General features: G+C 38.9%; 1 protein-coding gene and 1 pseudogene across 2 annotated transcripts in view; both read left to right on the top strand.

Annotated features, from left to right (window-relative positions):
- The window catches only part of LOC101130652 (myotubularin-related protein 8), a 165250-nt gene that overhangs the window by 66400 nt on the left and 73681 nt on the right, over nt 1-25169 (top strand). For both annotated transcript variants that reach the window (XM_063702961.1, XM_004064281.5), the window contains exon 12: nt 98-226. In XM_063702961.1, coding sequence (XP_063559031.1) covers nt 98-226 — 129 coding nt within the window. The remainder of the gene's footprint in view (nt 1-97; nt 227-25169) is intronic.
- Nucleotides 21512-24645, top strand: LOC109024623 (importin subunit alpha-3-like; annotated as a pseudogene).

Here is a 25169-nt window from a genome sequence, read left to right as displayed (position 1 = left end):
CTTATTAGTAAAATTTGCTGCTTATCAGTTCAACAGGACTATTGAGATTACTTGCTTACTGCTTTTAATTTTTTGGCTTGTTTTTCTTTTCTAACAGAGTCTATGAGAAAACACATTCTGTGTGGCCTTTCTTGGTTCAGAGGAAACCAGACTTCAGGAACCCTCTCTATAAAGGCTTCACTATGTATGGGGTACTCAATCCTAGTACTGTGCCCTACAACATTCAGTAAGTTCTTAAGTTTTTCCCTCCTTTCTTATAGCAGGTCCCAGGGTCTCAGCTTCCTTGCTTCTCCTTGGATAGCTGCCACCATCTGTACAAGCCTGGCTATGGAGTAGGATACTCTGTCCTCATATCACCCATACGTTGCTGCTTCTGAAAACAAGAGCCCAATTCCTTTTGGTTTTCAGGGCTTTGCTGTTACCTGCTTAGGGAAATAAATAAGAAATTATAGTTGATTTGTAGGAATACAACCAGTCAAGATAACGTTTGTTTGATTCATTTACTCTTCCTCTGTATCTTCTACTTTTCTTTCCCTTCCCCCACAAAGAAAAGAAAAATGAGACAAATCAGGAGTGTGCTGGTAATGTTTGCTATATTTTTCCAAAGCTTCTGCAGGCTGAGGCACTCACAAAGAATACAAAACAGAGATTAATATATTTATTAGCTCTAATAGCTCATTTTGTGGATTCTTTAGGATTTTGTAAATATTAGATCATGTCATCTCTGAAAAGATAATTTTATTTCTTCATTTTCAATTTGGATGTCTTTTATTTCCTTGCCTAATTGCTCTGGCTAGAACTTCCAGTACAGTGTTGAGTAAAAGTAGTGAAAAGAGGCACTGGTGTCCTGTTCCTGATTTTAGGGGGAAAGATTTCAGTCTTTCACTATTGAGTATTGATGTTAGCTGTAGGTTTTTCACAAATTTCCTTTTTCATGTTTAGGATGTTCTCTTCTGTTTTCAGTTGAGTATTTATTGTATTTTTTTGCTATTACATTTTAAATTTTAATTGACACAATAATTGTACTACATATGAGGTATAGAGTGATTACGCTGTATTTGCCTTTGTGTGGCTGGCTTATTTTGCTTAACATAATGTTCTCCAAGCTCATCTGTGTTGCTGTGAATGACAGCATTTCTTTCTTTTTTATTGCTAAAATAGTATTTCCTCGTGTATGTATACCACATTCTCCTTCTCAATCCATCCATATGGACACTTAGGTTGACTTCATATCTTGGCTATTGTGAATAGTGCTGCAATAAACATGGGAGTGCACATATCTGTTCGACACAATGACTTCATTTTCTTTGGATATATACCCAGTAATGGGATTGCCAGATAGATCATAGGGCAGTTCTATTTTTATATTTTTAGGAAGTCCATACTGTTTTTCATAATGAATGTACGAATTTATATTTCCACTGATAGTATGTGAGTGTTCCCCTTTTTCCACATCCTTGTCAGCACTTGATATGTTTTGTCTTTTTGTGAATAGCCGTTCAAACTTGGTGAAATGATATCTCATTGTGGTTTTGATTTGCATTTTCGTGATGATTGGTGATGTTGCATTTTTTTCATATACCTATTGGCCATTTGTATATCTTCTTTTGAAAAGTATCTATTCAGATCTTTTGCCCGTTCTAAAATCAGATTGTTTGCTTTGCTATTTAGTTGAGTTTCTTATATATTCTGGTTATTAATCCTTTTTAGAAGGGTAGTTTGCAAATATTTTCTTCCATTCTGTGGGTTGTCTCTTCACTTTGTTGATTGTTTCCTTTACTGTGCAGCAGAAGCTTTTTAGTTTGATGTAATCCCATTTGTCTACTTTTGCTTTTGTTACCTGTGCTTTTAGAGTCATAGCCAAAAAATTGTTGCCTAGTCCAATATTATGAAGTGTTTTCCCTATGTTTTCTTCCAGTAGTTTCATAGCTTTCGGTCTTTCATTTAAGTTTTTAATCCATTTTGAGTTGATTTTTATATGTGATGAGAGATATGTACCTAGTTCCATTCTTCTGCATATGGGCATCCATTTTTTTTTCAGCACCATTTACTGAAGATTGTATTTTCCCCAATGTTTGTTCTTCACACCTTTGCCTGTATATGCATTTTTTTTTCTGGGCTCTCTATTCCATTGGTCTGTGTGTCTATTTTTAGATCAGTATCATGCTATTTTGGTTGCTATAGCTTTGTAGTACATTTTGAAGTCAGATAGTGTGATATCTTCAGCTTTCTTTCTTTTTTTTCCCCCCCCACAAGTTTGCCTCAGCTATTTGGGATCTTTTGTGGTTCCTTACGAATTTTAGGATTCTTTTTTCTATTTCTGTGAAGAATGCCATTGGTATTTTGTTAGAGATTACGTTGAATCTGTAGATCACTTTGGGTAGTGTAGACACTTTAACAATATTAATTCTTCCAGTCCATGAAGATGGGATATCCTTCTGTTTATCTGTGTCCTCTTCAATTTCCTCCATCAATGTTTTATAGTTTTCAGTGTGAAGATCTTTCACCTCCTTGGTTAAACTTATCCCTAAGTATATGTTTTTTGTAACTATTGTAAGTGGGATTGTTTTCTTGATTTCTTTTTCAGATAGTTTACTATTGATGTATAAAAATACTGCTGATTTTTGTATCTTGCAACTTTACTGAATTTGTTTATTAGCTCTAGCAGTTTTTTTGATGGAGTCTTTTGGGTTTTCTGTATATGGTGGACCCTTAAACAACACAGATTTGAAATGTGTGAGTCCATTTATATGTGGATTTTCTTCCACCTCTGCAACCACTGAGTCAGCAAGACCAACCCTTCTTCTTCCTCTTCCTCCGCCTACTCAACACAAAGATGATAAAGATGTAGATGTTTATGATGATCCACGTCCCCTTAATTAATAGTAGATGTATTTTCTTAATAATAATTTTTTCTTTAGCTTAACTTATAAGAATACAGTGTATAATACATATAACATACAAAATAGGTGTTAACCCGTGATTTATGTTATTGATCAGGCTTCTGGTCAACAGTGGGCTACTGGTAGTTAAGTTTTTGGTAAGTAAGAACTTATATATTGATTTTCCAGTGTGCAAGGGTCTGACACTTCTAACACTGGTATTGTTTGAGGGCCAACTGTATACACTCATGTCATCTGCAACCAGGGATAGTTTAACTTCCTCCTTTCCAATTTGGATAGCTTTCATTTCTTTCTCTTGCCTAATTGCCGTGGCGAGGAATTCAAATACTAAGTAGAATAGAAGTGGTAAAAGTAGGCATTGCTGTCTTGTTCCCTATCTTAAGGAAAAGCTTCCAACTTTTCCCTGTGCAATATGGTGTTAGCTGTGGGTTTGTCATATGTGGCTTTTATTTGTAGTGAGGTACATACTTTCTATACATAATGTGTTGTTTTTATCATGAAGGGATATTTAATCTTGTCAAATGCCTTTTCTTCATCTATTGAAATGATCATACGGTTTTTGTCCTTCATTCCATTAGTGTTCTGTGTCACATTTATTGACTGGCAAATGTTGAGCCATTCTTGCATCCCTGGGATGAGTTCCACTTGATCATAGTGAATAATCTTTTTAATGTGCTATTGAATTCTGTTTGCTAGTATTTTGTTGATGATTTTTGCATTTGTGTTCATCAGGGATATTCTTTTTTAATTGTGTCCTTGCCTGGCTTTGCTATCAGGGTAATGCTATCCTTATAAAATGAGTTTAGAAATATTGTCTCCTCTTCAGTTGTGCCGACTAGTTTGAGGAAAATTGGCATTCATTCTTTAAATGTTTGGTAGAATTCAGCAGTGAAGCCATCCAGTCCTGGGCTTTTCTTTGATGCGAGATTTTTATTACTGCTTTGATTTCATTACTCACTATTGGTCTGTTCAGATTTTCTATTTCTTCATTCTTTAATCTTGGAAGGTTGTATATGACCAGGAATTTATCCATTTTTTATAGGTTATCTGGGTTTTCTGGCATAGAATTGTTCCTGATACTGTCTTGTGATGCTTTTTATTTCTGTAGCATCAGTTGTAGTGTCTCTTTTTTTGGTATCTAATTTTACTTGAGTCTTCTCTGTTTTTTCTTAGGCCAGCTAAAGGCATCTCAATTTTGTTTATCTTTTCAGAAAAATAACTCTTTGTTTCATTGATCTATTTTATTTTAAGTCTCTCTTTTTTTTTTTTTTTTTGGTGAGCAACAAGGCTGTTTATTTCACCTGGGTGCAGGCGGGCTGAGTCCGAAAAGAGAGTCAGCGAAGGGAGATAGGGGTAGGGCCGTTTTATAAGATTTGGGTTTCTTTTCTTTCCTTTTCCTTTTTTGAGACAGGGTCCTGCTCTGTCACCCAGGCTGCAGTGCAATGCCACAATCATGGTTGACTGCAGCCTTGACCTCCTGGGCTCAGGTGATCCTCCTGCCTCAGCTCCCTGAGTATCTGGGACTACAGGTGCATGCCACCACACATCTGGCTAGTTGTTTAATTTCTTTGTAGAGATGGGGGTCTCACTATGTTGCCCAGGCTGGTCTTGAACTCCTGGCCTCAAGCAGTCCTCCCTCTTGGCCTCCCAAAGTGCTGGGATTACAAGTGTGAGCCACCAAGTCCGTCCTCTTTCTTCTCTTCTCTTTTCTTTATTTTCTTTCTTTCTTGAGATAGGATCTCACTCTGTTTACCAAGCTGCAGTACAGTAATGCAATCATAGCTCATTGTAGCCTCAAACTCCTGAGCTCACATGATCCTCCTGTTTCAGCCTCCCAGCTGGCTAGGACTACTGATACATGCAACCACATCTGGCTAATCTTAATTTTTTGTAGAGATGAGGTCTTGCTTTGTTGCCCAGGCTGGTGGAAACTCCTGGCTTCAAGTGATCCTCCCACTTTGGCCTCCCCAAAAGTGCTGGGATTATAGGCATAAGCTACTGTGCCTGGGCACTTTCATTTATTTCTACTCTTTATTATTTCTTTCCTTTTACTAGTTATAGGTTTACTTGGGTTTTAAAATGTTTAATTCCTTTGGTGCATTGTTAGGTTTTTATTTGTGATCTTTCTTCTTTTTCAATGTAGACATTTATTGCTATAAGATTTCCTTTTAGAACCGCATTAGCTGTGTCCCAAGGATTTTGGTATGTTGTATTTCCATTTTCATTTCTCTCAAGAAATTTTTAGACTTCCTTTTAATTTCTTCATTGACCTGTTGGTCATATAAGAGCATGTTGTTTAATTTCCATGTGTATTTGTGAATTTTCAGAAGTTCCTGTTGTTACTGATTTCTAGTTTTATACCATTGTGGTAAAAAAAATATACTGGAAATGATTTTGGTTTTCTTAAATTTGTTAAGGTTTGTTCTACAGGCTACCATATGATCTGTCCTAGAGAAAGTTTCATGTTCTGTTGAGAAGAGTGTTTATTCTGCAGCTGTTTGGTCGAATATGCTGTAAATGTTTGCTAGGTCCATTTGATTTAGTGTGTCATTTAAATGTGATGTTTCTTTATTTTCTGTCTGGATGATCTGTCCATTGCTGAGAGTGGCATGCTGAAGTCTCCTTATATTATTTTATTGCAGTCTATTCCCTTAGATCTATAATAATTGCTTCACTTATTTGGGTACTCTGGTGTTAGGTGTATACATATTAAAATTTTTCGTATCATCTTGTGGAAATGACTCCTTTTCATTATATAATGAACTTATTTTCTCTTTTTATAGTTTTTGCCTTAAAGCCTATTTTATCTGTTATGATTATAGCTACTCCTGCTCTCTCTTGGTTTCCATTTGCATGGAATATCATTTTCCATCTCTTCACTTTCAGTGTACGTGTCACTCTGAGCAGGTACCCCCTGGAATTGGTATGCCTGGCTGGTAAGTATGTAGGCAGCAGAAGTCTGCCAGTTTGGGGCAAGGCTCCATGGAAGCAACATGTCTGGCTGGTATACCATTGTCACATGGGGGCCAAATCACCAACTTGGGGCAGGGGCACCTGGAAGCAACATGCCTGGCTAGTGAGCGCACAGGGTTGCACATGGACAGTGAACCTGGCTAGTGAGTGTGCTGACTGTGCACATCACTGGGCAGTACTCAGTTTCTTTACTTGGCAAGATTACCTATTTCTCTAGGGACAGAGTACCACTTGCCTTTGTGCTGGAGCACTGGACTTAGGCTCTGAGAGGCTAGGGTTGGTTGCTGCAGTCACCCGAATGTGCAAGACAGAGCCCTTCCTAGGCAGCTTGTTCTCAGAGGATAGAGTGCTGTAACAGCTTGGCTGGGGAATGGTGCACCACCACTAAGGTGGTGTAATGGCAGTGCAGCTTCAGCAATGAAAAAATGCAGTTATTGCTGGCTCTTGGAGCAGGATACATGCTAGCTGTGGCTCTGTTTTCAAGATGGCACTGTATAGCTGCAGCTTGGGTTTTGGTGAGGGAAAGGTGTACAGTGAGTAATTAAATTGAAACCATAATAGAAAGTCTCCAATCAAAGAAAAGCCGAGGACTTAATGGCCTCACTGCTGAATTCTACCAAACATTTAAAGAACAAATACCAATTCTTCTCAAACTAGTCAACAAAATTGAAGGGAGACAATACATCCAAACTCATTCTATAAAGACAGCATACTCTAATACAAAAACCAGAGAAGGACATAACAGTAAAAGGAATATCCCTGGCCAATACCCCTGATGAACACGAATGCAAAAATCCTCAACAAAATACAAGCAAACAGGGCCTTGTCATGGTGGCTCACACCTGTAATCCCATTACTTTGGGAGGCTAACGTGGAGGATCACTTGATCCCAGGAGTTTGAGACCAGTCTGGGCAATGTAGTGAGACCTCGTCTCTACAAAAAAAAAAATCAAAAAATGAGGCAGGAGAATGACTGAAGCCTAGGAGATCAAGGTTGCAGTGAGGCATGGTTGCACCACTGCACTCCCACCTGGGTCACAGAGCAAGACCCTGCCTCAAAAAAAAAACAAAAATACTAACAAACAGAATTCGACAGCACGTTAAAAACATAATTCACTATGATCAAGTGGAATTCATCCCAAGGATACAAGAATGGCTCAACATATGTAAATCAATAAATGTGATACAGAATGCTAGTGGAATGAAGGACTAAACCCTATGATCATTTCAACAGATGAAGAAAAAGTATTTGACAAAATTTAACATCTCTTCATGATAAAAACTTAACGAATTATGTATGGAAAGTATGTACCTCAATACAATAAAGGCCACATATGACAAACCCACAGGTAATACTATATTCATCAGGGAAAAGTTTAAAGCTTTCCTACTTGGAGTTTATTGAGCTTTGTAGATATGTAGATTAATGTCTTTCATCAAATTTGTGACATACTCTGTCATTATGTTTTGGAATATTCTTTCCGCTCCTTTCTATCACTCCTATCCTTTTAGGACTCTCTCTGTGCACTTATTGGTCTGCTTACTAATCTTCTACAGGCCCCTGAGGCTCTTTTCATCATTTTTCTTTCTTTTTGTCTCACAGACAGGGTAACCCCAATGGACCTATCTTCAAGTTCATTAATTCATTCTTTTACCTGCTGAAATCTGTTGTTTAACTGTTCTAGTGAGTTTTTCATTTCAATTGTTGTACTTTTCATATCCAAAATTTCTGTTTTGTTTTGTTTTTATTATTTCTGTCTCATTGATGCTATCTATTTGGTGAGATACTATTCTCAGGTTTCCCTTAGTTATTTTTCTATGGTTTCCTTTAGCTGTTTGAGCATATTTAAAACAGTTGATTTAAATTTGTTGACTAGCAAGTCTAATATCTGGGTTTCCTCATAAACAGTTTCTATTAATTGTTTTTCCTATGAATGGGGCATAAGTTTTTGTTTTTTTTTCTGAATGCCTCATAATTTTTTGTTGTTGTTGTTGAAAACTGGGTAGTTTCAATATTATAATGTGGTAGAAATCAGATTTTCACCTCTCTCTAGGGTTTTTTTTGTTGCTACTTGTTGTGGGTTGTAATTGTTAGTTTAGTAGCTTTTCTAAATTATGTTTGTAAAGGTTGTGTTATTTGCCACATGTAGTCAGTGAATTCTCTGTCAGTTAGCTTAGTTCTCAGATAGTGATTTCACAGAGATTTCCTTAAATTCCAGAAAAATAACAAAAGGTCTCCTAGTCTTTGCAGATTGGCTTTTTGTTGGTGTATTATCTTCAATGCTTAGCTGGGCCACTTATATCTTAGCCATGTCCTGCTTCTGTAGAGCTTAAAAGTAAGCCACAGGTGAAAGCTTAGGGTCTTCTCACATATTTTCTGAGAATAGGTCCGACCCTCAGCATGTATCTGACCTCCTACATTCCCTGATATTTGCAGGAGCTTTCCAGAGCATTTTTTTTTCTCATGTATCTGCTTCCCCAGCCTTTTCCTTCCCAGGCTTTTTATTCTGTCTGCTGCTTGCTCCATCTATTATCCCTTGCCTCAGTTGGCTGTGGCTAGTACATTTGCCTTTAAGTGCTTTCAACAAATATTATGAAAAAGGCCACTCTAGCTCTGAGAAAGTTCCAAGGTGGGCAAAATAAAGTCAAGGTCCTGAGCCCATACCTTAGGGAGCTACCAGGCAGGCCAAAATATATAACCATAGTTTTCTGAGATGAAGATGTATATTGCTTCCCTTGCAGCAGCAAGCCACATCAGTAATGTAGACTACCATCTCCAAGGCCACCACTAAGCTGGGGAATAGGGGATGGCAGAGAGGGAAGTCAACATGTTGTAGCACCCTCTTACCAAAATTTAGTAGTCTCTTAAGTCTCAGGATACAAAATCAATGTACAAAAATCACAAGCATTCTTGTACACCAATAGCAGATAAACAGAGAGCCAAATCATGAGTGAACTCTCATTCACAGTTGCTTCAAAGAGAATAAAATACCTAGGAATCCAACTTACAAGGGATGTGAAGGACATCTTCAAGGAGAACTACAAACCACTGCTCAACGAAATAAAAGAGGATACAAACAAATGGAAGAACATTCCATGCTCATGGATAGCAAGAATCAATATCGTGAAAATGGCCATACTGCCCAAGGTAATTTATAGATTCAATGCCATCCCCATCAAGCTACCAATAAGTTACTTCACAGAATTGGAAAAAACTACTTTAAAGTTCATATGGAACCAAAAAAGAGCCTGCATCGCCAAGTCAATCCCAAGCCAAAAGAACAAAGCTGGAGGCATCACACTACCTGACTTCAAACTATACTACAAGGCTACAGTAACCAAAACAGCATGGTACTGGTACCAAAACAGAGATATAGAGCAATGGAACAGAACAGAGCCCTCAGAAATAATGCCACATATCTACAACTATCTGATTTTTGACAAACCTGACAAAAACAAGCAATGGGGAAAGGAGTCCCTGTTTAATAAATGGTGCTGGGAAAACTGGCTAGCCATATGTAGAAAGCTGAAACTGGATCCCTTCCTTACACCTTATACAAAAATTAATTCAAAATGGATTAAAGACTTAAATCTTAGACCTAAAACCATAAAAACCCTAGAAGAAAACCTAGGCAATACCATTCAGGACATGGACATGGGCAAGGACTTCATATCTAAAACACCAAGTGCAATGTCAACAAAAGCCAAAATTGACAAATGGGATCTAATTAAACTAAAGAGCTTCTGCATGGCAGAAGAAACTACCATCAGAGTGAACAGGCAACATACAGAATGGGAGAAAATTTTTGCAATCTACTCATCTGACAAAGCAGTCTCTTTTTTTAACTAAGCATTTCCCTGGTTTTTGTAGTTGGTGTAAGTTTATTTAAATTAGATTCTAGAATTTGAAAATGTTTATTCTTATAGTTTCTTCCTGCTTAGTTATTGCTTTCATGGAGGTACGGAGTACCCTACTCCACCATTTTTGGTGATATCCCAATGATAGGTATTTTTCATTGCCACCAATTATTCTTTTTAGCTTTGAGTATTTCAAATGGGAACTTCTCAGTGAAGCGAAGGTAGTTTACATGTACTTATTGACAACTGTAGTGCCAGAAATTCTGCATTTCCTTAAGATATAAAAACCAGATTTACGCTGGGCGTGGTGGCTAATGCCTGTAATCCCAGCACTTTGGAAGGCCAAGGCGGGTGGATCACCTGAGGTCGGGAGTTCGAGACCAGCCTGACCAGTACGGTGAAATCCTGTCTCTACTAAAAATACAAAAATAACCCCAGCTACTTGGGAGGCTGAGACTGGAGAATTGCTTGAACCCTGGAGGTGGAGGTTGCAGTAAGCCAAGATTGCGCCACTGCACTCCAGCCTGGGCGACAGAGGGAGACTCCATCTCAAAAAAAAAAAAAACAAAAAACCAAACCAAACCAAACAAAACAAAACAAACCAGTTTTAGAGGAAAATGGAGTCAACATATTTTTCCTACTCCCCCCACTAAGTAAAACTAAAGCCCATGGATATTATGAAACAAATATTAACCCATCATGAAAAATTCAGAGTAGAAGGCAGATTGACTAGGGTCCACAGGACCTAAGGAACAACACGATCGTGAGTTTCATGGGTTTTCTTTTTGCCTCATATAACCCAGACTTGGAGCTGAAGAAGCTGGCAACCCATAAATAACATGGGAACAGAAAAAAAGCCACAAATAGAAGCCATCTCTTTCTAGCCAAAGGACCAGAAAAGAGCCTAGTAACACAGAAAACTTGAGAAAATAACTGCTCTATGTCAAATACTACAGAAAACACTATGGCTCTACTTAGCCAGAAAAGGCCATGTCAGGAGTCTAGATTTCTGGCCTCATCAAGCTATCACAAAATACCCAAATGGCCCCCTGCCAGGGTGGTGTCAGAAAAAGCCAAGTGGGGAGTTGGAATTTAAATCCCTAAAAGACACTTCTGTTCCTGAGGTGTCAGTGGAGACCATATGGAAAGTCTGGACTTCCACTAAGTGGTAATAAGGTAACTCTTCCCCTCCCCACTTGTATATGATCAGAGGAAGCCTAGTGGAGAGTCTGGACTTTGACCTAGCATTAATGTGGCCATGCCCTGTGTTGTCATTGGAGGTCACATGGGGAAAAGCAATGAGCCACTTTTATCCAATGCAGCTAGGGTGTTATTAGCATAGACCGAGTCGGGGGCCTGAATTCCCACTTCTACCCAGTAGTACTATGGGGCACCTCCCCAACTCAAGTGTCAGTGGAAACTAAATGGAGAACCTTGACTTACATTCCCACCTGGCAATAATGAGGAGGCACTCCTCCTTCTTTATTATCCCCTGCCAAAACAGTTTTATAGTAAGCCTGCTAAAACAGCAGATCTAAATGCAATCCAGAGTCTCTTCACAAAATTACCTAAATATTTAGGTTTTAGTTGAAAATCAGCCATCAGACCAAGAACAAGGAAACTAACAACTGAAAAAAGGCAGTCAATGGATGCCATCATTACGATGCCTCAAGAAACAATTGCAAACATGATTGAAACAAATGAAAAAAGTCTCAGCAAAGAAATTCAAGATATAAAGGAGAACCAAATGAAAATTATTCAAATGAATAATATAGAAATGAAGAAAACTAAATGGATCAGCTCAACAGCAGAGTGGAAGGGAAAGAGGAAAGAATATGTGAGCTTGAGATATAAAAATAGAAAGTACCCAGTCTGGGAGAAAACTGACTGAAAAAAATAAATAAACAGAGTCACAGGGGTCTGTGGGACAATAATGAAAGTTCTAACACTTGTATAATTGGAAACTTGGAAGGAAAGAGGAAAGATGGAAGACGTCAAAAAGCACTCAAATAAATAATGGCTGATAATATTCCAGTATGGCAAAAGGCTTATACGTATAGATTCGAGAAGCTGAGTGAACATCAAACAGGATAAACCCCAAATAAAGTTACATGAAAATACATCATAGCAAAATTTGTGAAAACTAAAATATTCTTTTTTTTTTTTTTTTTTTTTTGAGACACAGTCTCGCTCTGTCATCCAGTCTGGAGTGCAGTGGCATGATCTCGGCTCACTGCAACCTCTGTCTCCCAAGTTCAAGTGATCCTCCCACCTCAGCCTCCCGAGTAGCTGGGACTACAGGCACACATCACCACGCCTGGCTAACTTTTTGTCTTTTTAGTAGAGACGGGATTTTGCTATGTTGGCCAGGCTGGTCTCGAACTCCTCACCTCAAGTGATCCACCTTCCTTGACCTCCCAAAGTGCTATGATTACAGCCGTGAGCCACTGCACCTGGCCTAACAAACTATTGAAAGCAGCAGGAGAGAAATTACACCTTACTTATAGGGGAAAAACAGTTTAAATGACAGTGGATTTCTCATCAGAAATCATGGAAGCCAGAAGGAAGTTGCACATTTTTAAGTGCCAAAAAAAATATATCAATGCAAAATCTTATAAATGGTGAAAATAGTCTTTTTCTGAGACCGGGCCTCGCTCTGTCACCCAGGCTGGTGTGCATTGGTGCAATCATGGCTCACTGCAGCCTTGACCTCCCAGGCTCAAATGATCCTCCTACCTGAGCCTCCTGAGTAGCTGGGACAACAGGAATGCACCAATCATGCCCACCTAATTTTTGTATTTTCTGCAGAGTTGGGGTTTTGCCACATTCTCCAGGCTGGTCTTGAACTCCTGAGCTTAAGTGATTTGCCCACCTTGGGCTCCCAAAGTACTGGTATTACAGGTGTGAGCCACTGCATCTGGCCCAAAAATATTCTTTAGGAATGAAGGAGAAATGATGATATTCTCAGATGAAATAAAACGTGTTTGTCACCAGCAGACCTACCTTAAAAGGAAGACTTAAGGAAGTTCTCTAAAGAGAATGGAAATGATAAAAGAAGGAATCTTGGAACATCAGAAAAGAAGAAAGAAGAATGGAAAGAATAGAAATATGTATAAATACAATAGACTTTTCATCTCCTCTTGAATTGTCTCAAATGTATGACAGTGGAAGCAAAAATTATAACGCTATCCGATATGATTCTAAATGTATAGAGAGGAAATGTTTAAGATAATTATATTATAAATAGGGGAGGGAAAAGGGATGTAAAAGGAAGGAGGATTTGTAGACTTCATTCAAACTTATAAAATGCTGACACCACTACACGATGATACACGGACACACAGAGAGAGTATGTATAGGCACACATATAATATACTGCCTAGAGAAACCACTGAAAGACCTATACAAGGAGATACACTCAAAAACACTTTAGATTAATCAAAATGAAATTGTAAAAAAGTAACCCACAGGAAGGCATGACAAGAAAACAGAAATGACAGATTGAACAAACAAAAACAATAACATGGGGAATTAAGCTCTAACATATATAATTATCTTAAATGTAAATGATCTTAATACACCAATTAAATGAAAAAAATTAGCAGAGTGGATAAAAAATATATGCTGTCTACAAGAGTTGCACTTCAATTATAATGAAATAGACAAGTCGAAAGTAAAAAAAAGGATGGAAAGAGAAGCATTATGAAAACATAAATGGAAGCAGCAGAGGCCATATCACATAGTATCAGATTAAATAGACTTCAGAAGAAATTTATTTGGGCAAGATGGCTGATGACACAGCCAGGTGGAACAGCTGCCACCAAGGGAACTGGGACAACTGGTGCACTCCTAGAAGATCTTCAGAGGGAAGGCACTGAGAGTGGGCAGAGGGAAGGCACTGAGAGTAGGCAGAGGGAAGACACAGAACCTGGGCTGAAGTTGGAGGAAGCTGGGGACCCTGCACGGGGCCACCATGCCTGGGACTTGTTACTGGCTCCTAACAACAATGGGGGAATGGGTGAGTTGAACTGGCAAGGAGCAACCCTCTCTTGCCATGGGCCTCTGGAATCCTGGCAGGAGAAGACCTCCAGACCGTGATGGACACTTGAGTTGGCAGGGAGAGCAGTTTAGAGAAGTGTTAGGGGCAGCATGCCAGCCAGTTGTGGAGCACAGAGGGCTTGGTGCAGGAACATCTGTATTGGAGCAGAGCCAGGGATGCCCATCCCCCTAACTCGACTTGCTCTCATGGTAGACTTTAGTCTTAGGGGAACTAGTGGGCCTGAACTCTGCAGGGTGGTCTTGCCCATCACTCAGGCCAGTCCGATCTGTGCACCCCTTGGTCTTCTGGCCTCTCTTAGGGCCCCAGCCTGGCCACATTGGTTTGCAGTGCACTCTCGGTACCCTGGGGGTCTGCATCATAGCTTCTGAGCTGGTGGACTGCACCTGACTGCTGATGAGCTATAGCAGGGTGGCCCCCGAGGTCACGTACCATCCCACCCACTCGATACCCACAATACAGCTTCCTGTGGGCCCAGGGCCACTTCCCACATTGCCTTGACAGCACATGTGTACATGGGGCCAATTTTGCCTTCTTCCCTGCCTGGCCAGCACATATATGCACTGAACCGTGCTGTGCCACTGCTGCCAGAAGGAGTTCACTACAACCCTCTACCCTCCACCACTGCTGTACCGCCATTGCAGTTGGAGCCTTGGCAGGCACAAAGCCAGGCAGTTCCGCCCCTGCAAGTGAAACTAGGCACAGAGACTAGCAGACCCTCCCCTGCCCTGAGCCTGCATGAACATGCACAGAGAGTGGACACAGTCCTGCACCCACCAGTGCCCTACCCCCATGCTAACACCACTAGCAGGACCACACACACAGTCACCAGTCAGGCCTCTGCCCTCCTGAGCCTCCACCGCCACTACTGTGAATGCCTGCATGGAGGCAGGCACGCTGGCACCTCCTAGCACCCTGCTGCAGCAAACAAGCATGCGCCCTGCTGTGCTGCCACTGCCACCACTGCTGACACATGCAAACAAAGGTGAATCCCACTACCATCACCCTATGAAACACTTTAGCTGTTACCACTCATTAGAATGTAGTGACCAGCAGTCTGTGAGCACCTCGGCCCTTCTAGCACAGCAGGTTCATAATTTCAAGGAGCCAAAGAACAAAGCAGAGGCTTGATAGCAGTCATCCAGAGTTAGCACATGCAGTTCCGGAGTCCTGAGCTGAGGCTTGGCCCCCTAAAATCTTCCAGAAATGAACCCAGTCAACTGAACCCACCTTTTGCCACAATCAAACCCCAAGGTCCTCAAATAGAATAAAATTTAAAAAAATCCAAAGGACAGTGACTTCAAAGATTGAAGAAACATCAGCTGATAAAAATGAGAACCAGTGCAAGAACTATGACAGCTTGAAAAGCCGGAGTGTCTTCTTTCCTCCAAATGACAGTACTAGTTCTTCAACAAGGGTTCTTAACCAGGCTAAGATGGCTGAAATCACAGAACTAGAATGCAGAATATGGAAAGAAATGAAGATAATTGCTCCATCTTTTCAGTCTTCTGGATTCAAGACACAACAATATTGAAATTAGGCCAACTAATAACCATACAATGGCCTTTAAGTGTTCAAGTGAAACGAAGAGTCACATGTTTCTCACTTTAAATCAAAAGCTAGAAATCATTAAGCTTAGCAAGGAAGACACGTCAAAAGCTGAGAAAGGACAAAAGCTAGGGCTCTTGCACCAAACAGCCCAAGTTGTGAATGTGAAGGAAAAGTTCTTGAAGGAAATTAAAAGTGCTACTCTAGTGAAAACACAAACGATAAGAAAGCAAAACAGTCCTATTGTTGATAAAAGTTCCTAACTGTCTTCAATTCTTTGAAGGCTGAGAAAGGTGAGGAAGCTGCAGGAGAAAAGTTGGAAGCTACCTGAGCTTGGTTCATGAGCTTTACGGAAAGGAGTCATCTCCATAACACAAAAGTGCAAGGTGAAGCAACAAGTACTGATGTAGAAGCTGCACAAGTTATCTAGAAGATCTAGCTAAGATAATTGGTGAAGATGGCCACACTGAAGGCCAGATTTTTCAATATAGATGAAGCAGCTTTCTATTGGAAGAAGCTGCTACCTAGTACTTTCATAATTAGAAAGAAGAAGTCAGTGTCTGGCTTCAAATTTCCAAAGGACAGCCTAACTTTTGTTAGGGGTTAATGCAGCTGGTGACATTCAGATGAAGCCGGTGCTCATTTATCATTCCAAAAATCCTAGGGCCCTTAACAATTATAATAAATCTATTCTGCCTATGCTCTATAAATAGAACAAAAAAGCCTAGACGATAGCATGTCTGCTCACAGCATGGTTTACTAAATATTTTAAGGTCACTGTTGAGGTGCACTGTGCAGAAGAAAAGGTTTCTTTCAGAGTATTACCGCTCAATAACAATACACCAAGTAATCTAGGAGCTCTTATGGAGATCTGCATGGAGATGAATGTTTTCATGGCCGCTAACATAATATCCATTCTGCAGCCCATGGATCAAGTAGTAACTTTGACTTTCAGGTCTTATTATTTAGGAAATACACTTTGTATGGCCATAGCTGCCATAGATTGTAATTGCTCCAATGGACATGGGCCAAGTAAATAAATTTCTGGGAATGATTCACTATTCTAGATGCCATTAAGAATATTCATGATTTTGGGCTGAGACAATGGGGTTTTCTAAATATACAATCATGTCATGTGCAAACAGGGACAATTTGACTTCCTCTTTTCCTAGTTGAATATCCTTTATTTCTTTCTCTTGCCTGATTGCCCTGGCCAGAACTTCCAACACTATGTTGAATGGGAGTGGTGAGAGAGGGCATCTGTGTCTTGTGCCGGTTTTCAAAGGGAATGCTCCTTAAGCTGATAAGCAACTTCAGCAAAGTCTCAGGATGCAAAATCAATGTGCAGAAATCACAAGGATTCCTATACACCAATAACAAACAAACAGAGAGCCAAATCATGAGTGAATTCCCATTCAAAATTGCTACAAAGAGAATAAAATACCTAGGAATCCAACTTACAAGGGATGTGAAGGACCTCTTCAAGAACAACTAAAAACCACTGCTCAACAAAATAAAAGAGGACACAAACAAATGGAATAACATTCCATGCTCATGGGCAGGAAGAATCAATATAGTGAAAATGGCCAGACTGCCCAAGGTAATTTATAGATTCAATGCCATCCCCATCAAGCTACCAATGACTTCCTTCACAGAATTGGAAAAAACTGCTTTAAAGTTCATATGGAACCAAAAAAGAGCTTGCATTGCCAAGACAATCCTAAGCAAAAAGAACAAAGCTGGAGGCATCACGCTACCTGACTTCAAACTATTCTACAAGGCTACAGTAACCAAAACAGCATCATGCTGGTACCAAAGCAGATATATAAACCAATGGAACCGAACTGAGCCCTCAGAAATAACACCACACATCTAGAATCATCTGATCTTTGACAAACCTGCCAAAAAAAAAAAAAAAAAAGCAATGGGGAAAGGATTCCCTATTTAATAAATGGTGCTGGGAAAACTGGCTAGCCATATGTAGAAAGCTGAAAGTGGATCCCTTCCTTACACCTTATACAAAAATTAATTCCAGATGGATTAAAGACTTAAATGTTAGACCTAAAACCATAAAAACCCTAGAAGAAAACCTAGGCAATATTATTCAGGACATAGGCATAGGCAAGGACTTCATGACTAAAACACCAAAAGCAATGGCAACAAAAGCCAAAATAGACAAATGGGATCTAATTAAACTAAAGGGCTTCTGCATGGCAAAAGAAACTATCATCAGAGTGAACAGGCAACCTACAGAATGGGAGAAAATTTTTGCAATCTACCCATCTGACAAAGGGCTAATATCCAGAATCTACAAATAATTTAAACAAATTTACAAGAAAAAAACAACCCCATCAGAAAGTGGGCAAAGCATGTGAACAGACACTTCTCAAAAGAAGACATTTATGCAGCCAACAGACATGAAAAAATGCTCGTCATCACTGGTCATCAGAGAAATGCAAATCAAAACCACAGTGAGATACCATCTCACGCCAATTAGAATGGCGAACATTAAAAAGTCTGGATACAACAGATGCTGGGGAGGATGTGGAGAAATAGGAATGCTTTTACACTGTTGGTGGGAGTGTAAATTAGTTCAACCATTGTGGAAGACAGTGTGGTGATTCCTCAAGGATCTAGAACTAGAAATACCATTTGACCCAGCAATCCCATTACTGGGTATATACCGAAAGGATTATAAATCATGCTACTATAAAGACACATGCACACGTATGTATACTGTGGCACTATTCACAATAGCAAAGACTTGGAACCAGCCCAAATGTTTATCAATGATAGACTGGATTAAGGAAATGTGGCACATATACACCATGGAATACTATGCAGCCATAATAAAGGATGAGTTTATGTCCTTTGCAGGGACATGGATGAAGCTGGAAACCGTCGTTCTCAGCAAACTATCACAAAGACAGAAAACCAAATACCGCATGTTGTCACTCATAGGTGGGAATTGAACAATGAGAACACTTGGACACAGGGTAAGGAACATCACACACTGGGGCCTGTTGGGGGGTGAGGGGCTAGGGGATGGATAGCATTAGGAGAAATAACTTATGTAAATGACGAGTTGATGGGTGCAGCAAACCAACATGATGCATGTATACCTATGTATCAAACCTGCACATTGTGCACTTGTACCCTAAAACTTAAAGTATAATTTTCCTAAAAAAAAGAATATTCATGATTTATGGGAGGAGGTCAGAATATCAACATTAACAGAAGTTTAGAAAGAGTTGATGCCAACTCTCATGGATGATTTTGATGAATTCAAGACTTCAGTGGAGGATATAATGGCAGATATGGTGAAATACCAAGAGAAATATAAATAGAAGTGGTTCCTGAAGATGTGACTGAATTGCTGCAATCTCATGATAAAACTTGAATGGATGAGGAGTTGCTTCTTATGGATGAGCAAAGAAAGTGATTTATTTGATGGAATTTACTCCTAGTAAAGATGCTGTGAACATTGTTGAAATGATAGCAAAGGATTTATAATATTATATAAACTTAGTTGAAAAAGCAGTGTCATGGTTTCAGAGGATCGTCTCCAGTTTTGAAGGAAGTTCTGCTGTGGGTAAAATGCCTGAAATAGCATCACATGCTACAGAGGAATCTTTCATGAAAGGATGAGTACATCGATGTGGCACACTTCATTGTTGTCATATTTTAAGACATTATCACAGCCACTCCAACCTTCAACCACCAGTACCCTGAGCAGTCAGCAGCCATCAACATCGAGGCAAAACTTTCCACCAGCAAAAAGATTACTACCTGCTGAAAGCTCAAACGATTGCTGGCATTTTTTAGTAATAAAGTATTTTTAATTAAGGTATATACAGTTTTTAGATGTAATGTTGTTGCATACTTAATAGACTACAGTATATTGTAAACATAATTACATGCCAAAAAATTGTGTGACTGGCTTTATTGTGATACTCACTTTACTGTGACAATTGCTTTATTGCAGTGGCCTGGAACTGAACCTACATTATCTCCAAGGTTTGACAGTAATTTAATTCACAATTTGTGACTTCAAAATCTTAACTAGTATTGGAAGTCCTAGCCATAGAATTAAGGCAAGAAAAATAAATGAAAGACCTACAGATTGGAAAGGAAGAAATAAAACTGTCTCTATTTGCAGATGACATGATTGTTTATGTAGAAAAATCCCAACAAATCTAGAAAACCAGAGAACAACTCTTTTTTTTGCATTTACAAGTTTAATATAATATACACAAATCAATTGCTTTCCAACATACTAGCAATGAACAAGTGGAATTTCAGATTAAAAACACAATACCATTTACATTAGCACACAAAAAATGACATACTTAGCTATAAATCTAACGAAATATATGGAAGATCAACACAAGGAAAACTATAAAAATCTGATGAAATAAATCAAAGAACTAAATAAATGAAGAGATATTCTATGCTCATGGATAGAAAGATTCAATATTGCCAATCTGTCAGTTCTTCCCGACTTTATAGATCCAATAAAATCTCAAACAAAATCTTAGCAAGTTACTTTGTGAATACTGACAGGCTGATTGTAAAGTTTATATAGAGACACCAAAGACTCAGAATAGCCAACACAATATTGAATCAGAATAACAAAGTTGGAGAACTGAAGCTACCTGACTTTAACACTTACTGCAAAGCTACAATAATTAAGACAGTGTGTTATTGGAAACAAACAAAAAACAAGTACAAATAGATCAATGGAACAGAATGGAGAGCCCAGAAATTGACCCACAGAAATATAATCAACTCAGCTTTGACAAAGGAACAAAGACAATTCAACAGAGAAAGGAAAGTCTTTTTAACCAATGGTGCCAGAACAACTCAACATCCACATATTAAAAAAGAAAAAAATTGAATCTAGACACAGAGCTTACACACTCCACAAAATTTAACTCAATATAGGTTATATAACAAAACATAAAACACAAAACTATCTGTATACGCCATGCCACGTATACAGCACATGACATTTATAGAAATGGTATTATTAATCGTTATGTAGAAATAGTTTATGGACTGGAATCAAATGAAAATATTGTTTATAAAATTGGAAAATAAAAAATTAGGAAATATTGTCAGAAAAGTATAGGTATAACTATAATAGATGATACTGTATTCTGAATTATAAATAGGAAAGCCAAAAAACTAAAAAATAAAGAAATCATAAAAAGTATTATGCCCTGTCAGCTGCGCACAGTGGCTCATGCCTGTAATCCCAGCACTTTGGGAGGCCGAGTCCAGTGGATCACGAGGTCAGGAGATCGAGACCCTCCTGGCTAACACAGTGAAACCCCGTCTCTACTAAAAATACAAAAAAAAAAAAAAAAAAAAATTAGCCAGCCGTGGTGGCGGGCACCTGTAGTCCCAGCTGCTCTGGAGGCTGAGACAGGAGAATGGCGTGAGACTCTGTCTCAAAAAATAAAATTAAAAAAAAAAGTATTATGCCTCGTCAAAAGTTTTTTTGAATTCTTAGCTAATTCTCTTTTTATTATTATTATTATTATTATTATTATTATTATTATACTTTAAGTTTTAGGGCACATGTGCACAATGTGCAGGTTTGTTACATATGTATACATGTGCCATGTTGGTGTGCTGCACCCATCAACATAGGTGACTTCAACACAATCATAGGACACAATATCAACATACAGAAATCACTTGTGCTTCATATACTAGCAATGAGCATACAGACATTGAAATAAAAATATATCATTCACAGTCATTCAAATAAATACATAAATGCAAATGTAGCAAAACATGTATAAGATCTGCTGACAACTAGAAAATGCTGATAAAGAAATTAAAGATCTAAATGAATGGAGAGGCACATTGCATGTTCGTGGATTGTCAGAATCAACACAGTAAAAATGTCAGCCCTTCCCAAATTGGTATGCAATTACAATACATTTCGTATGAAAATCGCAGGCAGATTTTTTTTGGAGATGTAGTCAATATTATTCTAAAATGTGTATGTAAAGTCAGCGGAGGTAGAATAGCTAAGACAATTTGACAAAGAAGTATAAGGTGGGAGGAACTATTATACTCAGTTTCAAGACATTTATATGGCTATGGTAATCAAGTCTGTGCGGCAGTGGTAGAGGGATAGATACAAAACTCAATAGAAGAGAATAGAGAACCCAAAAGCCGACCTGCACAGATACGCCTAAATTATTACAGAAGTAATTAAATGGAGGAAGGATAGTCTTTTCAACAAATGATGCTGAGCAATCCATTGCCCTCTCCGCTCAAAATTAACCTTCACCTACACCTCATACTTTATACAAAATGGATCATAAATTTAAATGTAAAATGGTCAAACTATAAATCTTTTAGAAGAAAACTTAGAAAAATTTCAGGTAAGTCACTTGATACTAAAAGTATGATTCATAAAAGGAAAAGTTGATATATTAGACCTCAATAAAATTAAAAACTTTTCCTCTACAGAAGCTACAGAGCTACAGACTGGGAGAAAATACTACAAATAACATATCCAGTAACAAACTAGTATCTAGAATATATCAAGAACTCTTAACACGTAATAGTAAAAACAAGCCTAGTTAAAAATAGGCAAAAGACATAAACATTTCACTGAAGAAAATATAACAGATGGAAAATAAGCACATGAAAAGGTGTGCAAAGATTGAGACCATCTCACTCTCAGCATGCATTACATTCCGCCACTGTTGCTGCCATTCTGCTCCCGTAGTTGTCTCCACCTGATCTGCTCTCATGCTGGGGTTGAGGAAGGGAGTTGTACAGGGAGAGGAGAAGGCCTCAGCTGAGGCAGTTGAGGAGGAGGAAGGAAACAGTGGCACAGCCGGCATAGCAGTGCAGGCAGCCTGGTTCCTGGGAGTGTCGGTGTGGCATGGTGGTTGGGGCAGATCCTGTGGGGTCTGGGTAGGGGAAGGAGTCATCAGCTCGGCCATAGCGGACAATGAAAAACTCTGTTAAAACTCCTTGTTAATCCAGTGATCTTTTAGGCCAAGGAAATATTTTGTGATGGTGTTCTGGGTCCATACACCAGCAATGAAGGAGATAGATTTGTGTACTTGTGTTTTTTAATCAGCATTAACATGAGCAGGCACCCTCATTTATAGATGTCAGGAAACATTCAGTGAAAAACTTGTAGAATGGGATGTGATAACGAGGTTCCAGTAATCTGAGCAGTCTAACGAGGCCCACCTCCTCCACCACAGAACGTGGCTATGTTCCAAGTGCTACTCTCACTCAGCCTGTTGCGGATCTTCATGGCCTTAGGAGACTTGTTTCTCCATGGGCTCTTCTGGACTGCACACTTCCACCATAGCTTGCTGGGCTGATCTAGATGTCTGTTTGTTGTATGGAAATTTTGGGGGAAAAAAATCCAAAACACAAACTGTGGGTTGAAATATTAACCGTCTCCTTGGTTCCTTGGTATTCACCGTGCCTGATCTGCACATTTCATCGTGGCTGTTTCTGTATAGCCTATACTGCATTAGCCCAAGAGATTGTTGCTTTGTAACTTTTTGCACTATTGTTTTGGCTGGATTTGTATTACACACAGTTTTTAAAAAAAAAAAAATTCCACACTAAAAAAAAAAAAAAAAAAAGAAAAACTAGACAGCCAATGGCTCAAGAATTTTGAGAACAAAGTCCACAACTTGGGGATTATGAGAAGACAGCAAAATGAAGTTGTAGTTGAATTAAGGAAGAATAAAAGAGATGAACATCTCTTAAAGAGAAGGAACGTACTGAATGAAGATACCTGTGAAGACTGATACAAATGATGATTATGGAGTGTAAAATACCTCTCTAGTAGCTATTATTCAAAATGCTTCAAGTGATAACTAAGAAATTCAATTAAATGCAGTTCGGGCTGCTAGGAAGCTTTGTCCAGTGATTGAAGTCTACCAATTTATAAAAATAAAATCTGGAATACTGCCTGTTCTAGTCTATTGTCTTGAAAGAGATGACAATGCTTTACAGTTAGAAGCTGCATGGGCTTTGACAAACACTGCATCTAGAACCTCTGAACAAGCTCAAGCGGTAGTACAGTCCAATGCTGTGCCACATTTCCTGAGGCTCCTCCATTCACTTCATCAGAATGTTTGTGAGCAAGCAGTGTGGGCATTGAGAACTATCATAGGTGATGGTTCTCCCGATGTAGAGATTATGTCATAAGTCTTGGAGTTGTGAAACCTTTATTTTACTTCAAAACATCTTTTTTTCTGTGATAGGGGCTCACCCAGGCTGGAATGCAGTGGCGTAAACACAGCTAACTGCACCCTCAACCTCTGGAGCTCAAGAAATCATCCTGCCTTAGCCTCCCGAGTAGCTGGAACCACAAGTGCGTGCCACCACACCCAGCTAAATGTTTAAATTGTTTGTAGAGACAGGGTCTCACCATGTTGCCTAGGCTGGTCTCTAACTCCTGGACTCAAGAATCCTCCTGCCTCAGCCTCCCAAAGTGCTAGCATTCCAGGTGTGAGCCACCATGCCCAGCCTGGGTTATGGCCAATTTATGTCACCACAAAGACCCACCACCACCAATGGAAACCATACAGGACATGCTTTCAGCTCTTTGTGTTCTAATTCATCATACATTTGTAAATATATTAGTAGATACAGACTGGGCCCTCTCTTACCTTACAAATACAGATGGTAATGGACTCTGGAATAGTTCCTCGTTTGGTTCCTCTGCTCAGCCGCCGGGTGGTTCAGACTGCTGCACCTCAAGCTGTGAGCAACATGGCTACTGGAATTGAAGAGCAAACAGAAGTAGTTGTGAATTATGATGCTCTTTCATACTTGCGGGCAATCCTGACACATCCCAAAGAGAAAATCAATAAAGAGGCAGTATGGTTTCTCTGTAACATCACTGCAGGTAATCAGCTGCAGATACAGGCAGTAATTGATGCCAATATTGTACCAAGAATAATAAACCTTTTGGATAAGGGGGATATTGGCACTCAGAAGCTGACTGTAAAAGATGCACAAGTTGTACAAGTAGTACTGGATGAATTAAGTAATATATTAAAAATGGCTAAAAATGAGGCAGAATCCATAGCCAACCTTATAGAAAAATGTGGAGGACTGGAGAAAATTGAACAACTTCAAAATCATAAAAATGGAGACATCTACAAATTAGCCTATGAGATGATTGCTCAGTTCTCTTCAAATGATATTGATGAAGACCTTAGCCTTGATCCAGAGGCAATTCAAGGTGGAACATTTGGTTTCAATTTATCTGCCAGTATACCAATAGAACAGTTCCAGTTTTAGAACAGTATTGTGGAAGTTAGGTACAATTTATATACATACATACATACGTGTATATATATATATATATATATATATACACACACACACATATATGTGTGTATATGTATATATATATGTATATACATATATATGTGTGTGTATATATATATATATATATATATGTATGTGAAGGTTTGGTCCATCAAGCTTAGCTCATGGTATCTGCTTCTGCATTAAATTGGGAAAGAAAATGTGAAGATTTCATTTGGAATCACAGAAAATGCCCAAATGTGGTCAAGATGGTGAATGGGTATGAGTGAGAATGAGTAGCAAAATGTAATGAAAACTTTACATGAATGCTTATTTAGGCTGTTCATAGTAAAAAGGGCTACAGGTCACAGATCTTCAGTGCCTGAGAAAGAACATTGACTTACTCTATATAAACTGAGGGGAAAGTGTAGTACTATTATCTTCAAGGCTTGTAAGCATAAAAGAGAATTGGATGCCCATATAAGTAAAAGGAAAATGAGTCTAGGCCTTGCTAT

This window comes from Gorilla gorilla, chromosome X (assembly GCF_029281585.2).
Source record: "Gorilla gorilla gorilla isolate KB3781 chromosome X, NHGRI_mGorGor1-v2.1_pri, whole genome shotgun sequence".
In the NCBI taxonomy this organism is placed as follows: Eukaryota; Metazoa; Chordata; class Mammalia; order Primates; family Hominidae; genus Gorilla; species Gorilla gorilla.
Note: the sequence above shows the minus strand (reverse complement) of the source record. Positions and strands in the feature narration are given on the sequence as shown.